We start from the raw sequence: 18,406 nt of genomic DNA, 5'->3' as shown, positions 1-18,406 counted from the left end.
TATACTCTTACTAGTCATCGTCTTGAATTTGATCCGGAGCTAAAGCATGCATCTTTCTGGAAAGGTTTTTCCATTTTATGTCCTCAAATGAAGACATAGAAACTTCTCAATCTTCAAACAAAACACGTGAATAATTCATGGGATGTTGTTTTCCATGAAAAGTTTTTTCCATTTTATAATCATTCTAACAACATTCAATCGTATCCTTTTGCACATAATGCTCTACGCATACCATTATGGATGAATCGACTTCGCATACTTTCTATTGTTTCATTACATTCCCCAAAATTTTGACACAATGCTAGTATGCTACAACAAAACGCTATTTTAGGCCCATTTACATTAAGTAATTTACAAAACTACCACCTCTATTAATTAATGAAACCAATATTTAAGTACTTAACCAACTCTTCCATTTAAATCAATTAACATATTGATAAAACTAATTTCACAAACACGAATACTTGTAACTTAATACTTAAAGATAAAAATAAACAGGAATCTTTTTAAAAAATGGATGAAAGATTCTAGGCCATATACAAAAAAGCAGATTGAACACGTGACTTTTTCAAACACCTATTGTGCATTAGTTATCAACATTCTTGAATTTGGGAAAGGAGAGATTTTGCTCTATTACAACCATGCAGAAAGCTACGCCATATACTTGCATTTGGCGAAAAAGGCATCCCGAAAATCAACTTTTCTGCTTCCTTTAAGTCACCATATCTAGCCATTAAGTCAACAACAACAAGATAATGTTCCATTTCTGGCTCAATCCCATACTTTTCTTTCATTATTTCAAACAATTCCATTCCTTCTTTCACTAATCCCACATGTCTACAAGCCGAAAAAACAGCCATGAAAGCAATCTTATCAGCTTTAACACCAAACATTTCCATTTCCTTAAACTTTTCTATTGCCTCTTTTCCAAATCCATGTAACCCAAGAGCCGAAATCAAAACTGTCCATGATATCACGTTTTTCTTCATCATTTCTTCAAAAATCATAATTGAACCCCGAATACTTCCACATTTCCCATACATATCAATCATTAAATTGTTTACCATTATGTCAAAATGATTGAAATTGGATTTTATCATAAGCCCATGAAGAGAACTACCCAAAAGAAGGTTACATAAGTTTGTGGAAATAGTTATCAAGCTAACAAATGTGTAATTATCGGGTCCAATTCGGTCAATCAACATGTGGTGAAAAAGCTCAAAAGCTTCTTTGTAATCTCCATTACGTGAACAAGCTTCAATCAAAATGTTCCATGAAACAATATCAGGGTTTCCTACTTCACAAAACAGTTCTTGAGTTTTATGGTATTCCCCATTTCTATTATACATCCCACATATAACATTCGTATGAACAATAGATTGTGGGATTTTGGAATCTTGAAAGAATCTCAATGCATCAGAAGGGAAACCGTTTTTGGCATATGAGGTCATGAGGGAACTAGTTATGTATTCGTTTGAATGGAAACCGGTTTTTATAACTAAAGAATGAATCTCCTTGAGTTCTGTAGCTAAAAGTGACTTTATAACACTAGAGAATGAAAATTCATTCGGAGAAATACCCGAGTGTATCATTTTTATCATTAGGAGAAGAGAAGATGAACATTGTTTATCTGAATATCCGTGAATTAAAGCATTCCATGAAACCAAATTCTTGTCATGTATTTTGTCAAAACATGGATGAGCATAATCTAATCTATCATGTTTAGCGTATAAATTAACCAATGAAGTGGCTACAAGAGAATCTTTTTCAAATTGGTTTTTGATTATCATGGAGTGGATAAGTTCTCCATAAGTTAGATTATCTAACCTTGAACATGAAGTGATAGCATTCAAAAACGTGATCTTGTTTGGGAGAAAACCATTTATGCACATCTTGGAGAAGAACTCTATTGCTTTTATGGGTTCTTCCCCTTTCGCTACTATTCCAATTATTGTATTCCATGTCATCAAGTCTTTATTGGATACAAATTTAAACATTTTTTCTGCTAGAAATGTGTTACCTTCACATTTTCCATACATTTTAACAAGTGAGTTGGCAATTGCAACACTATGTTCTACTCCAAACTTTATAACCAACGCATGTATTTGTTCACCTGATTCTAGGTTTTCTTTAGATTGGAACCCAGTTAAAACACCCACGAATGAAGCTTCAGATAATGTGATTTCAGTCTTCATAAAGTGAGAAAACATTAACATGCATTCATTTGTGAATCCTTGATGTCCAGACAAAGATATGATTGCATTCCATGTCACTAGATTCTTGAAAGGCATTTCCTCGAACACCATGAATGCTTCACGGATGTAACCTTGTCTCCCAAACAAACCCAACAAAGCAGTTCCCACAAAAGCATCAGCAAAGAGCAAACCGCTCTTCATGGCCACTGATTGCAGACAGAATCCTTGATCAGTGTTTAATGAATCACACGAGAAAAGACTGGCGTATGTGAACTGAGTTGGGAAGAATCCATGATTCCTCATGTCAGCGAACAAATTGCAAGCTTCATTGTCTTCCTTGTTACGACTATAAGCACCAATCATGGTGTTATAAGAGACGACATTTCTATGAGGCATTTCATCGAACATCTTGCGGGCGATGGAAATGTGACCCAACGTAGCGTAAAGAGATATGAGATTATTATGGAAGAATTCAATTTGTGGTAAGCTAAATCCCATCGTTGTAATGAGTCCATGGAGCGACTTGATTGACTCAAGTGAGTTAACCTTTAAGCGCTTTCGAATCAACCTAAAGAGAGGAGAAGCCAGGACTTACTGTGAAGTTGTTCGATCTAAAAAAGAAGGTGAATATGTTCAATGTTCAGAACCCAGATACCATCTTAGCAAATATAAATGTGTAGAAGGAGAAATTTGTTAAATATCAATAATGCGATGACGTAGAAGAAATCAAGAAAACATACTCATCCGAGCATTTTTCTTTATGCGTCTATATATACTATATAGACAGCTTATGGAAAAGAATAAGAAAAAAGATGAAAAATTAAAAACAGCGATTAACGTTTTAAAGCTCGCATGGATAACTCTTTTGTGATATTGTTTTGGTGTTAGATGATAGGATATTACACTTTTAGTTGCTCCTGTTTCTATTAATGCTGTTAAATCTAAAAATTTATTTTTATCTAACCATAATCCACATAATCGACATTGTAGATTTATCATGTTAGGAGATCCATCTTTTTGTATTAATGTATGTTCATTTATTAGTTGAGACATTTGATTTATTTTATTTACTTTGTTTTCTTTAATATTTATATTTTTCTTTTTATCTAACAAATCCTTTAAATTACTTACTTTATTTTCTAAAGTTTGTATTTTTAATTTATGTAATTCGGTTATTATTTCTAATTTTTCTATTTTTTGTGATTGTAACTCGATTTTTACTCCTTTATTTTTTTTCTATTTCTTTTTTTTATTTATTTCTAAATTATATAACTTTTTAAGGCGTATGTAACAGATTTCTGCATTGTGAAACAATTTTTTTAATGAAATATTCTAATATTCTAGTATTCATAAAAGAATAATATTTATAATATTCTAACATTATATGCTTTTAGAATATTTCACCATAATATGTGTTAAAAATATTGTTTTAGAATATCAGAATATTACTTATATTATATTTTTTTGAATAACAGAATATTAGAATATATATATATATATATATATATATATATATATATATATATATATATATATATATATATATATATATATAATTTGGAAAACAAAAAAACCCTAAAAATCATAAAAATACATTCAAATAATACCTAGACATTACAAAACTTTTTTTATCAAAAAATCACAGCCTTTTTGACAATTTTGCTGAAAAAAAAATCAATTTTTTTTTTTTTGTAAAAAAAAAAAAGTTTTCAAAAAAATTTTCAACGATTTTATGTTAAAAGCTACGATTTTTTGATAAAAAAGTTCAAAAAAAAGTTTTGTGATCTCTAAGTATTTTTTTATGCATTTTTATGATTTTTAGGGTTTTTTTGTTTTCCATAGAACTTAAACCTATATATATATATATATATATATATATATATATATATATATATATATATATATATATATATATATATATATATATATATATATATATAGGATTGTAGAATCAGTACAATCCTACGATCTCACTTACGTAAATCGATCCCGATCTTATTTGGATCGTTTTTCGTTAGTAATGTGGTAGGTTCATAGAATCGAATCTTAAGATCGTAGGATCGTTAATATATATATATATATATATATATATATATATATATATATATATATATATATATATATATATATATATATATATATATATATATATTTTTTTTTTTAAAAACAAATATTTATTTTGGACTAACTACGTAGAATACCCCTTTTGAATTGTTTATCGTTAAATAATGTATTTAAAATGTATTTTTTATGTTTTAAAGTATTTATTGTTAACTGGATTGATATGTAGTTTTTATGTTTTTAAGTGTTTTTTGTGCGTTCCTACGATCATGATCTTGTAAAGCTGAAAACGATCTTATATAATGTTTCGATCTTAGCAACCTTGCTATGAACATAAAAAAATAATTAAAAGAATAAATAAAAAGTACAAAACAAATGATGTTGCCTTATCTTAGAAATGCTAAGACTTTACCTTGGTCAATTTTACAAATGGATAGATTATTTATATAGGAATATTCATTTATATTTTGTATACAAACTTAATTAATTATGCAATCTAGTTATTTTTGCATGCATGACATGATATTGCCTTTTTTTATAGTATTATAGATGATGGATTAAGAGATTAAAGAACATAAAATATCAAATAACACAAAAACACATTGAACTCTCAATTTACTCTCAATATATCGATTTTGACAAAATTTCTATCACATCGATCAACACACAAACTACAACATCTATCACATCAACACACCAACCTAAACAATATCCCTAATTCCTATGATCATATTACTAATTATCATACCATATCACAAGATTCCTACCTATCTCGAAAGAGAGATAGGTGCCATTAACCGCATATATGACTTGTTCTTCAATTAGGTTTGGTTTATCTCAATTAGTTCTACCCTATTTCAGCATGTCGTTCTCAAAGTCTTTTCCAAGAACTGCTTCAACCATCTTCATTATCCCAACCTTTGCAAGGTTAGGCTTATTCAACTCAATGGACGCCAATTCACAGATTTCCACCACATTCTTCGTACCCAAAGCATGATCCTCAAGTAGACTACTCTTTCCCTTCTCAATCGCAATACCCATTAATCTACAATTAGAGTTTTCAATGAAAAACTTCATTACTTTATAAAATTGAACACATCAACTTAGTCCAGGTTTGGCCAAGCACTTAGTGTGTCATCACTAAATCATCGAGGGGCCCACAAATATCGCTTTTATCCCACATTGCGTAAAAGGAACGGATAAACTTTGACTCATATGCTTGCTCAATTTATCATCAAATCACACACAACAATACGTTTTATAACACCAAGTTACTGGTGCGTTTACGTATCATCAATGATCAACCGACTTGTAAACTACAACTCATATGTCTATGTTTCAAGAATATATTATATTATCGTCTCACAATCACTCGTGATAAAATCCATGAAGTGATTTAGATGAGCGTGGGTTTAATCCAATACTCAAATCCTATTTCAGGAGTACTCATGAACACTGCAGCAAACTTGTGTTATGTCTAAAAACTTAGACAATCTACAGTCGGATTCATGACAGTCTTACCTCATTACTTACTTCCAAAGTATGATTGACTGTAGAAGTTTGAATAACCTAGTTATTCGGGAAGTGAAACATGCAAAATGAAACACAAGAATAATCTAATCAACTATGGTTTCAAAACTTTTGAATATAAATAAAACACCTTTTATTTAATCACCATATTAATCAGACTTTATTCATTGTATATTGTTTCGACTAATCAACTCAATACTCGAATTACAACAATAGTTATCCCATGCTCCAAGCATGCACACTATGTTTATATATGGTCCTTTCTTTGTGAAATAGATCAATTGAAAACATTTTCAACGACGTTCATTTCACAATTTCAAATCCTTATCGTAAGTGTAAGAATACAAAATTCTTGTCATTTATTGTAATTTATTAGATTCTAAACTTATATGCAATGATCCTTTCGTAATGTCTATGCACAAAAGTCACACAGACTTGGTCAAAGATATTACAAAGTATTCCAATGGAGAACAATTCCATGGAAACGAAATCTCATATTCAAAGTACATTCCTTTGAACATCATTCTTGCATTATGGTTTCTAATCTTATACAGATTTTATGATTAACTTCCACTTATGGAAACTGTAACGCCCCGATTCCCGTGTATCAATTGTGGTTATAATTTCTCATGATTTCAAGGTCTACTCGACGAGTCGGTTGCCTGACTCGCCGAGTAGCAGCGGGTTGGTCCGCGTGTTTAAGTGACCTACTCGCCGAGTCCAAGAAGGGACTCGACGAGTAGGAGTTGGAGGATGAAACCCTAATTTCGGGGTTTTGCTCCCTATTTAAAGGTTCTTAACTTTCCTCCTCAGCCTCCCTTGTCACCTTCACATCCAGAGAAACCCTAATGGATAGCTAGTCTCTATTCTTGAGTGTGTGAGACCAAAAGAGTGTGTATTGGAGCATTTCTTGAAGAGTTGAGAGCTTGGAACAAGAAAGAGCTTGTAGATCCCATCTTTCTAGTGTTGTGGCATCAAGATTGAGGTATAAAGCTACCACCTTTACATTTCATTGCTTAGATCTCCCCTTTGTGAAAGAAATGGTCATTTCTAGGGCAAGATAGAGTCATTTTTGGGTTTGGGCTTGTCACAAGGGCAAAGTTTCAGATCTTGACTCCCCTAGGATTTGTAGACAGAAAGCCTCAAGCTTTATGAAGCTATGACCCTCCTTCATGTCCAAAACCTTCTCCTAATGCTAGTTATGAGTGTTTTAGTTCCATAGAGCCTTGGATGCACGTAAAGTTAGCAACTTTACGTGATAACAACACCCTAGAAGCCTAGATCTATAGTTTGGAGCCTTGGTTTCACGAAAAAGCCTCTGTATGGATGAATGACTAGAGGGACTCGGCAAGTCACATGGTCAACTCAGCGAGTCCGATGAAGATAGTTATAGGCTCGACGAGTCGGATGAATGACTCGGCGAGTCAGTCAAGTGACTCGGCGAGTCGGTTAGGGTTTTTCCCAACCTTTGGACACGTACGAACCCGATGAGTTGTTTAGGGAAACTCGGCGAGTTGGTGAGTCATGCAAGGAACTCGGCGAGTGGTTGGTTGTACTCGACGAGTTGAGGTCAACATGGACTGTTGACTTTGGCAGTTGACTTTGACTTTGACCAAGGGTTGACTATTAGACTTCTGAGGGTATTTTGGTAAATTGGATTTTGATAGCAAAGGGGCATTGGTGAATATAGGTGTTGGAGTTGGAGCAACATATGGAAGAGTTTGATGCTACCTTCCGAGCTACTTGCGAGGTGAGTTATCCTCACTGTATCATCAGGGTCTAAGGCACCAAGGTCGGCCCTTTCTCGGATTGTATACTTGTATTTGTTTGATATGCTTATTGATCTGTTAGATCGGCGTCCTGGTAATTAGGACGATATTATGCTTAGTGACCGGTTTAGGTCGGTATCCTGGTATATAGGATGATGCTATGTTTAGTGACCTGGTTTAGGTCGGTATCATGGTTAGGATGTTACTATGCTATATGATTTGCTAGATCGGTTTGTTTGTCTATGGACTGTTATGTGATTATCTGTTATATGTGCACATGGTTGTTTGTTTGGGGGTTGGGTTGAGGCGGGTCCTGCTTCGTGTTGTAGGCCAACATACCCAGGGCGGACCGGATAGACTGTAGACCCGGAAGGGCACATAGTCAGGCCGAAGGCCCGACGAGCGGTCCGGATAGGCTGAAGGCCCCGAGAGGGCGGTCCAGACATGCCGAGGCTCGGAGAGTGGACCAGACAGACTGAAGGCCCGATGCGGGCGGTCCAGTCATACTGTAGACTTAGGGAGTGGACCAGGTGGACTGAAGGCCCGGTGCGGGCGGACCAGTCACACTGCAGACTCGAGATGCATGGTTGTTCTGTATTTGTTGATATGATATGGTTATGGTATTGTTGAGGTTGGTATTTTTGGGGTAATTCACTAAGCTTACGGGCTTACAGTTTCAGTTTGTTCTTTCAGGTTCAGCAGATGACCGCAGGAAGGCGAAGGCGTGACCGTACACTTCCTCGATTTATGATTACGATTTCTGGGAACTCTGATGTCTAAACTATTTTGAAAACAAAATAACTGAATGGTTTTGTATGAATTAAAAGGCTTTAAATTGGCTCGAATTTTATGGGTGTTACAGAAACATTTCCATATTCCCATTTTGTCTATCACTTCTGACCAAGAGTTACCTCTTCTTAGAACATGTCAATATGGTCCTTCCATAATCATATTATACTTCCAACTGTCCACAAGCGACCAATCTTTGGTAAACCTCAGATTGTCCTTGGCAGTTGTTTAACTACTTTAGTCATATCTCGTTCTAGTCCCTTTTCCCTCTTAATGCCCAAGGTATTTGGAAAATTTGAACAGATTAATATTATAGCATACGTAATCAATCCATATATACTAAGTATATGGGATTTGATACATAATGTCTTACATAAAGACATGATACTTTATCAGTCTCTTGCTACAATATTTCCATATATAGAATTTTCTTATGTTGAATCATTTCAACATAACATTCATATATGTCCATGACTAAGTTCAATTAAAATTTCAATCTAAGCTTTTAGATTCGAAATGAAGTATGAGTATCTTCTCCCTATAACTTTCTATAGCGAAACAATATCCAAACTTACAACTTTGCAAACTTAGTATAATAGTTGTGTTCCCACTAGCTTAACAATTATACTCTTTCTAGCATAACAATTTTGCTTACTTTAGCACAATCCTTATGCTCCCACTAGCCTTGACATGTACCCATAAATCAGCTGGACTTCTAGAAATCAATACTTATTGACTTTCATACCAAATTTCAGATTTCTGAAACGTGGTGCTTCGATAAGTCTTTTCCTAGACTTCTCAAGCTCATACACCTTTCAGATTAAATAGCACAAGTGTGTGCTTAAACCTTTCAGAAACTTATAGAAATAAGTCCCGAATGTTCAAACTTTACCATTTTGTAATAATTCGAACTATGAAAAGGGATGTCGTAATCATACTCGAATTTGAGAATGCAATTATCACAACTGCTAACTCTAATCCTCGAAAATCTACTTAGTGAAAGCATTTCCTCACAATCATTTTCATGAAGTGGAGAGAAACCTTATGCAACTTTAGATTTTATGGTGTATATGTTCCTATCCATCTGAATTCATCATTTCCAACCACTATCATAAGACAATGTTTATGAAAAATTCAAACTCATATGGAGTGAACTTGTTCAATCTTAATTTCATGCCATCTGGTAGCACAAGGGTCCTATCATTGCTTCCAAGTTGTTGAGCAGCTCACCCATACAGATCAATGTACTTTCCATTGGTCAGGTTGCTTTGCCAAAGCAATCAATTGAGAACTTATAGAACTCACATGCATAATCAAACTAACTGGAATGGGCATAGAAACAAGAATAAGTCAATCACGATAGGTTGTAAACCTCTGATCGTGTGCTAGTGATAACTAAAAAGTTTATTCTTGATTAGTACTTGAAACTATTCAAGACCATTAAGACTCCCACTGTGTAACGCCTGTAGATCTGGGCTATAGTCAATTTAGAGACAATGAGCAACAAAAATGAGTTTTTGATGGAAGAGTATTTAGAAGGAATAGAATTAATAAAAGTTGTAGCATATGTTAAAAGGATTCTGTACATATAAATAACGCCGAAATTCGAGTTATAACGAAGAAGTTATGGTCCGTCGAAGTTTTACGGCAAAACCGGCACGATACAGCGCGACGTAAATAGTGAATTTACGATGGAGGACTTTTTAACCTTAGTGATCTAAATGAAAGTCGTAGGATACGTTAAACCGAGAGCGTGCATAAAAAGAACGCCCAAATCTGACTTAGTATGAGGAAGTTATGATTTTTCTAAGATTTTGCTTAGCAGTGCACAGCCCGAAACTCGAATTTTAGATCGGGCGGTTTTTGGTCAACGCGACCTAAATGAGAATTGAAGATCTCATTAATAGGAGATCAACGATACAAATACAGACGAAAACGGAGTCCGTATGTAGAAGTTATGAATTTTACGCGCTCATTTAACAGTATAATCTCCTCCTACTGTTAAATTTAACATCGGTAGAGAATTAGCCGACGGAGTCAAAAGAAAAGTTGTAGATCTTGTTTTTACCTACGAGTGGATATAAATAACGTCGAAAACGGAGCTCGTATGCGAAATTTATAAATTTTCTAAGTCGGGATTGAGCTGTCCGAGTTTGGGTGACGTGGCGCAATCCTGGCCGTTGCTTTCTCCCCAAGGCTTGCCACCAGATGGTGACATGTGGCATGGACTCGGTGAGTCGATCATATTTTCAGCCTATAAATAGAGGTGCGGGGCAGCCTCATTCCTCACACCTTCAAACCCTTCTTTCTCTCTCTAGAACCTCTCTCTAAGCCTCCAACCCCCCCCCCCCAAAGCCTAGGGTAACTCCCTAGCACGAGGCGGAAGCCCCGGAGTGCCTGACGACTCTGAAAAGAAGAGCCTTTGGCTCAGAGACTCTGCTTCGGCAGAGCCCGGTTTTGAGAAAAATCCGTTGTAAGTAAGCTACGCCTAACCTATCTTTAGTATAGCTTATGTTTCAATATAGTAATGTTATTATGACCTTATAATAACTATTTAGGCTATTATTATGAGTTATATAAGTGTCGTTATAATATCTTTTTAACCACTCGCGGTACGGGGAATCTGGTTTGGAGGGCCGCTTGGGTTGCTGGATTTCAGAAGTGCTATATGCCAAAATGATCCTGCCCTCCAATGTTCCATGTCTGTCCCCTGTCTGTACATAGTGGGTGAATAGTATTGTTTAACGCTTATATAATAGTAATAATAGCTAGACTATTAATTAGTCTCGGTGAATATTAGATTAAACTCTAGTGGTAATGATACTAGGTTTTGTCGAAGGAAATTGTTTTAAGTAAACAAAGCGCTGTCCGAGTACAGAGTCACCACCTTATCAGGTGAGTGCATAGTTACTTTCATCCTACACATAGATATGAAGTATTTTATATAAACTACGTGCTATGTGTGCATATTGTCTGAATACTTGCTGTCTATGCTGGATGAACGTTTTTATACATGTTTTAAATGATTTAAACTATATATGTATTTTATATCTACAAATATGTTGGGTATAACATGGGTAGATGAATGATGAGAGATGAAAGATGATATGAGTGAACATAGGCAGCTATAGACTTAGTGCCTAATATAAAACATCGATAGCTATGGACTTAGTGCCAATTGAATAGACAATGGTAGCTATGGACTTAGTACCTGATAGATAAACGCTGGTAGATATGGACTTAGTACCTGATAGATAAACGTTGGTAGCTATGGACTTAGTACCTGATAGATAAACATTGGTAGCTATGGATTTAGTACCTATTAGATAAACACTGGTAGCGATGGATTTAGTGCCCGATGAATGAACTTTAGCAGCTATGGAATTAGTGCTTTACGAACGAGCATTAGCAGCTATGGACTTAGTGCCTGTCCTATAAACCCTAGAAGCAAGGGACTTCGAAATAAACGAATGCAGGATAGATGACTCTTAGGGTAGACCCTTAAGAGTAAGGAAGATAATGGGGATGGGTAATTGGGTTGATTGTTTGATGTTTAAACATAATGATTAAATTATTGTGGGTTGAAAACCCTATGTACTCACCAGGTTTCCCAACCTGACCCACTCAAGCTTATTTGTATCACATATGTCGATATGAAGTTACATTACACTTAGAGATTAAAGAAATGTAAATCACTAGTGTAAATGAATGTAAGTTCTGTTTATGCTTATTTTTCTGTATTGGCGATGACATCCCAATTGTTTTAAAATGAATAAAAATACATTTCTTCGGAAATGCTTTGATAACACATTTATCATGTTTTTCTGGGAATAAATTCCACAACATTTCTATTAAAAGAGGTACTCTGATTTTTATAAAGCATAAACAAAATCGGTCTTTTCTGGCCGTGAAAATGGGGATGTCACACACTGACCTCTTGACATATAAGGTTCTCTTGTCAAAAAATATTTCTTGACAACCATATATTCAAGAGTTAGTGTGAGATCTTATCAAGACAACACTTCATGTAATTGGTCCTCGTTGATCTTTTTTTTATCCAAAACATCACAACTACCATTTCTTTTAAATGTGCAAAAGTAAAACATTTATACTCCACATGTCATGATGTGTAATAAACCTACTTATGACATGTTACTCAAGGCACAACTTGATGCAACCAGATTATGACTTATAATCTCGAGTTTTGAACGGAGTATGATTCATCTTCGTGAATTAACTGTTGGGTTATGAGCATTCTAACACTCCTAAGTGTACATGCAACCCTAAATACCTTGGATCTATGTTTTCTCTATTATACATACAATTATGAACATCCAAGGTATTATCCTAATCTAGCATACAAAATAATAAATATAACAAGATAGAATACATACCTCTTTGATGTAGAATGTCTTCATGAAGCTTGAGTGCCTAGTGCCCCAAGTGTGACACCTCAAATGGTTCACACAACACCAAATACACTTGGAATAACTTGAGAGAAACTTGAACACTCCTTGAAATCGTCTAGCCCTCACGCTCACACATTAGTGCACGATTTCTTGAGCCATGGGATTCTTTTATATGGTGGCTATTAGGGTTACACCATGTAACTCATAACTTTACCCATTCCTTATGCTCCATGGATTTTAACCTCCATAGAGTATCCATGGGTCACCCCATGGACTTAGTCCAACATAAGGAATCTTGGATCACAAGCCCACATATATAAGAATGAATGATTTACACAATCAACCCATATATTTAATTAGTCTCCTTTTGATCACTTAATTAATTCCAAATTAATTCTTGATCAATACTAATTAAATAACCTTATTAATATATTAGAACTTATAATATATTAACCAACCTTAAGTGTTATTTCTCTCATTATAGTCTATCCAAATGCATGATGCCATGCAACCCAAATGGACCATGCCGAGTCGGGTCAAGTCTTACCAATTATAGTTATGGACTTAGACATTAATCCAACAGTCTCCCACTTGGATAAGTCTAAAACTATTATTGCGTATGACTTCAGGAACCGATCAGCAATCGTAGCTCTCAAAAGCTTATGTCAAACTCTGACCTTGTCGATGAACTCTGACCTTTGTCAATGACTTGTCCATTAGATAAGGGATCATATATTCCTCCATTCTAGATATCATATGGACTGAGACATGGATTATCAATCATTCTCTCTGTCCATTTGTTGTTTCCCGATTTCCGATTCATGATGACTGACTGATTGAACAAATCAAATCAGTCCTGGCTTGGCCAAGCACTCACATGTATCATCTTTAAATCATCGAGGGGCCCACAAATATCGCTTTATCCCGAAGGTAAAAGGAATGGATAAACTTCGACTCATATGGCTTGTTCTACTACTTGTTGAATCATACACAAAGGCACGTTTTATAACATCGAGTTACCAATGTGTTTTCGTGCAATCAATGTATAACCAACTCATAGTAACAACTCATATCTCTAGGTTTGAAGAATATAATATATTATCGTCTCATGATCACTCATGATAAAATCCATGAAGTGATTCAAATGAGTGCGGGTTGAATCCAATACTCAGAACTTATGAGCACACATGAGTGTTGTAGCACCACTTTGTCCACCAACTTGGACCTCTACAAACCAACCCATGACAGTCTTGATTCATATCTACTTCCAACATATGACCGACTGTGGATGGTTTGAATAACTTAATCATTCAGGAAGAGCGACTTAGTTATTATGGAAGTCAAAACATGCAAAGTGAAACACAAGAATAAATGAATCAAATATGGTATCAAACCCTATGAATATAAATAAACACTTTTATTTATCACCATACTGATTACTCATTATTCATTGTTTCGGTTTTATCAACTTTATACTTGAATTTAAAACAATAGTTGTCCCATGCTCCAAGCATGTACACTATGTTTTCTAAACACTAGTCATGCCATACACCAAGTATGCATACTATGTTTGTCTATGATCTTTACTTTGTAAAATAGATCAATTGAACATCACTCCAATGATCCTCTTTTCACAGTCCCAAATCCTTACTGCAAATATAAGAATTCCAAATTGATGCCATTTACTGAAATCTGTTAGATTCTAAACTTATATGCATTGATCCTCTTAATGATTATGCACGCAGTCAGAAAGACTTGACAACAATCATTACAGAGCATTCCAAAGGAGATCAGCTCCTTGGAAACATCCTTCTTTCATTAAGTTTTCTAATCTTACATAGATTGAATAATTTCTAACTTTGAAACATTTCCATATTCCATTTTGACTATCACTTCTGAACAAGAGTTGCCTCCTTACAGATTATGTCAATATGGTCCTTCCAGAATTAACATTATACTTCCAACTGTCCTTGAGCAACCAATCTTTGGTAAACCTTAGATTGTCCTCGACAATTGCTTAATCATTTTAGTCATATCCAATTCTAGACCTTTTCCCTTCATAATGCCCCAGGCATTTGGAAAATTTTAGAAAGGATGAATATAGCACATGTAATCGATCCTATATCCAAAGCATATGGGACACGATTCATGATGTCTCACATAAAGACTAAACCAGTCTTTTGCTATAATATTTCCATTTCAATTTGCCAAGTTCTCAAAATTCAGATTATGAAAAGGGATGCCGTAATCATAATCGAATTTTAGAACGCAAATAATGGACCCATATATAGAATTTCCTTATGTTGAGCCATTCCAACATGAAATTCATATATATATCCTTGATTAAATACGATTAAAATCTAAATGTAAGCTTTTAGAATTGAAATGAAGTATAATTTCCTCTCCCTTAATTATAGCAAAACAACTTTTTCAACCCCTGCAACCTCACGAATTGAAACTTTTGTTTTCTATAATTAACATTGCTAACTTGCAACCTTTGTCATAATTATCATGCTCCCACTAACATGATGATTATTAGCATAACACTTATGCTCCCACTAGCTTTGACATGTACTCAGAAATCAGCTGACTTTCTTACCAAAGTTCAGATTTCTGATACTAGATTGTTTTGATAAAACTTTATCAAAATCATACACCTCTCTTAGATAGCTCACATGTGTGTCTAAACAATTTTAGAACTATGAAAAGGGATGTCGTAATCATAGTCTCAATTGTTTAGACCTTTGCCACTTCTCACAAGTCCATGTTAGTGTGCCGGTAAACCACACACGCTCCACTAACGACTTTGAGAATGCAAATATCACAATTGCTATCTAGCTAAAATCTACTTAGTGAAAGTGTTTCCTCACCATCATTTTCATGAATCGGAGAGAAACCTTATGACACTTAGATTTAATAGTGTATGTGTTCTTATCCATGTGAATTTGTCAAAACCATAATCACAAGACAAGGTTAGTGACAAATCCAAACTCATATTGATTAAACTTGTGCAATCTTAAATTCTTGCCATTTGGCAGCTCAGGTGCCTGCCATTGCTTCCAAGTAGTTGTGCAACCAATTGAGAACTCTCAGAACTCCTATGCAAAGCCAACTTGAATAGGCACAAAAATTTCAACACGATAGGTTATAAACCTCAAGTCGTGTGCTAGTGAAGGACTTTAGGTTTTATTCTTGATTAAGTCTTGAAACTTTCAAGAGCTTTAAGACTCCCATTGTCCTCTTGACATATAAGACTCCCTTGTCAAATATTCAAGAGATAGTGCGGATTCTTTATCAAGACTAACACTTTACACAATTGGCCTAAGTTGGTCTCTGTTTTATCAAAACATCACAACTTACCAATTTCAAATGTACAAGAGTAGATAACCTTTTACTCTTACATTTGACTAGTGTTAACAAACCCTCTTTAAGATATGTCACTCAAGTTACAATCTTGGAGTATGACTCTAAGAATTGTTTTGGAACGAAGTATGACTCATCTTTTTGATTTAACCATTTCAACAATTCATGACTCCTCTTCTTAGTCATAAGAATGCACTAAGATGACTTTAGAGGACCAATTGTGATATGGTATCTTAATCATTAAGATGATCATAAACATGATACTAAAGTACTCTCCCATCTTTTCAGATTTGAGAAACTTTTATCTTTCTGCCATACTTTGATTCTTCTTATTTGTTCTGTCTCACATTGAAACTTCTCCAATGCTACAGACTTATACTTAAACTTATAAGTATAACCATATTTACTGAACTTAAGTAAATCATGACGAATAGTCTTCTTGATCTTTTGTGGTGGACTTGACCAGTGCACAAGAATGTGTACTCGATCCCTTAGTCCTTTCCTTATTCACATAAGGAATTAGTCTTAATTTTCCAAGCTGAAAGTTCTCATTCATCATACTATACAACTTGCATGATTCCAAGTTTCGGTCCAATTGAACCTTGAGTGATGAGAATCTTTCCTTATTTGGTAATATTAGACACTACCACAACCGAAAGAATCAAATCCATTTTTCCAATATTGCTATCAATGGAATCTTATAAGCAACAACTTTTCACAAATGCCATTGTAAGGATACTTAAAATAAATAAAATCAAAACCTTTTTCTTTTATTTTAAAACTTTGCGGAAAAACTTATCCTTACAATCCATATGAAAACCTTGTTGTTATCTATTCCTAAGCAATATAAATATCACAACTCTTAAGTAATAGCCCAAAATTCTGATCACCGAACCATGCGATTGAAATCCATCTTCGCGATCAGAATCAGCATGTACTTAATAGAGTTAGACAATGGACTTTACCTGAAGTAGAGCCAAACTTATTGACTTTAACATCCTTAGGTAAATTTGGCAGCTTCGTAACCAATGCCCCTTCCTTTGGCAATAGTTACCTATGGACCCTTGATAATGGGACTATCTCAGACTTCGCCTCTCTCTTTACCATTGGGTCAACCAAGTTGACTATGGTCGATCCCTTTCCATTGGGAAGAGAGAGCTTTACTGGATATCCAATGTCATCATTGTCAATGTCCATAGCGTTTTAGGAAGTTGATCTTAGCAAATAGATAAGATCATTAAGGGTCTTGTCTTAGTCTGTTTCATAGGATTCCCAAAAGAACTCACTATGTGACTTAGAAAGTAGTTGAGCCACCAACTTTCTCAAGACTTTGACACCCAACTCTCCCGACTTGTCAATATGTGACTACATCTCCAAGATGTGATCACACCTAGACCTTGCCTAGCCAATAGGGCTTGAGTGACCTTAAACTTTTTAGGAACTTGTGGGTTAGGGAGAATAATTGGAGGAGGTGAAAGAAGTATGATATCCATGGGACATCATCTTCATTTAGGAAAGCTTGTTTCAAGAGATTTGGGAAGATCATAAATGTCTAGACCAGACATATTTTTGGGAGATATTCAAGATAGTTGATTTAAAGTCCTTAATATGACACCCAATATGAAATATTAAGGCTAGGACCCAACAAACTATTTTATAACTTAGAAGAGGGATGCCGTAATCCAAGCTATAAAATATTTGAAGGTAGGTGAATGACGATTCACCAATTTCCACCATGAAAAACGAAATAATTTATTAGGTTTTAATTGGATTTGAAAGTCCTAGATCTTTGAGATTCATTGAACTGTTCAAAGGCATGTTTCAATCTCGAGTGTGCCCTTCAGGTTTTGTGACTGGGATGCCGAGGATCACAAAACAAGGTGTGAATAACCATGCAAATATACTTGGTACCCTTAATATTTACCCCTTAATCAGTGTGCCGGTTAACCACACACGCTCCACCGATACTATGATAAATATTAAGTTACCCTTTGCCTACCTTGTTAAGTCCAGGTTAGTGTGCCGGTTAACCACACACGCTCCACTAACGACTTAAGCAAAGTGCAAAGTGTAATTTCATGGGTTAGCACCAAATTCACATTTTTTAAGTAACTAAGATTGGGTATTAATAAGAGTTTAGTTACTTAGTATTTATCATTAATACTTTTAATGAAAGGAGAATTATAGTCCTTGTCCTACCCGTTCGGCTAACGACCCTCCACCAGTCAAGGAAGCGGTGGGTGAGAGTGGACACCCATTAAACTGCCATTTTATAGGCAGTAACCTTATA

General features: G+C 34.9%; 1 protein-coding gene across 1 annotated transcript; it reads right to left on the bottom strand.

The window, feature by feature from the left end:
• Nucleotides 1-549: 549 nt before the first annotated feature.
• Nucleotides 550-2,974, bottom strand: LOC145119050 (Pentatricopeptide repeat (PPR) superfamily protein). Its single transcript, XM_079054690.1, has one exon. The coding sequence runs from the start codon at nt 2,691-2,693 to the stop codon at nt 594-596; it is 2,100 nt and encodes a 699-aa protein (XP_078910816.1). The 5' UTR covers nt 2,694-2,974; the 3' UTR covers nt 550-593.
• Between the last annotated feature and the right edge of the window lie 15,432 nt (nt 2,975-18,406).

Source organism: Lactuca virosa, chromosome 6 (genome assembly GCF_052849685.1).
Source record: "Lactuca virosa cultivar CGN04683 chromosome 6, Lactuca_virosa_CGN04683_v6, whole genome shotgun sequence".
Lineage (NCBI taxonomy): Eukaryota > Viridiplantae > Streptophyta > Magnoliopsida > Asterales > Asteraceae > Lactuca > Lactuca virosa.
This window is presented reverse-complemented; position numbering and strand designations above follow the sequence as displayed.

Coding starts and splice junctions, on each gene's coding strand:
- LOC145119050 (XM_079054690.1), bottom strand. CDS start 2,693: ATGGGATTTAGCTTACCACAAATTGAATTCTTCCATAATAATCTCATA.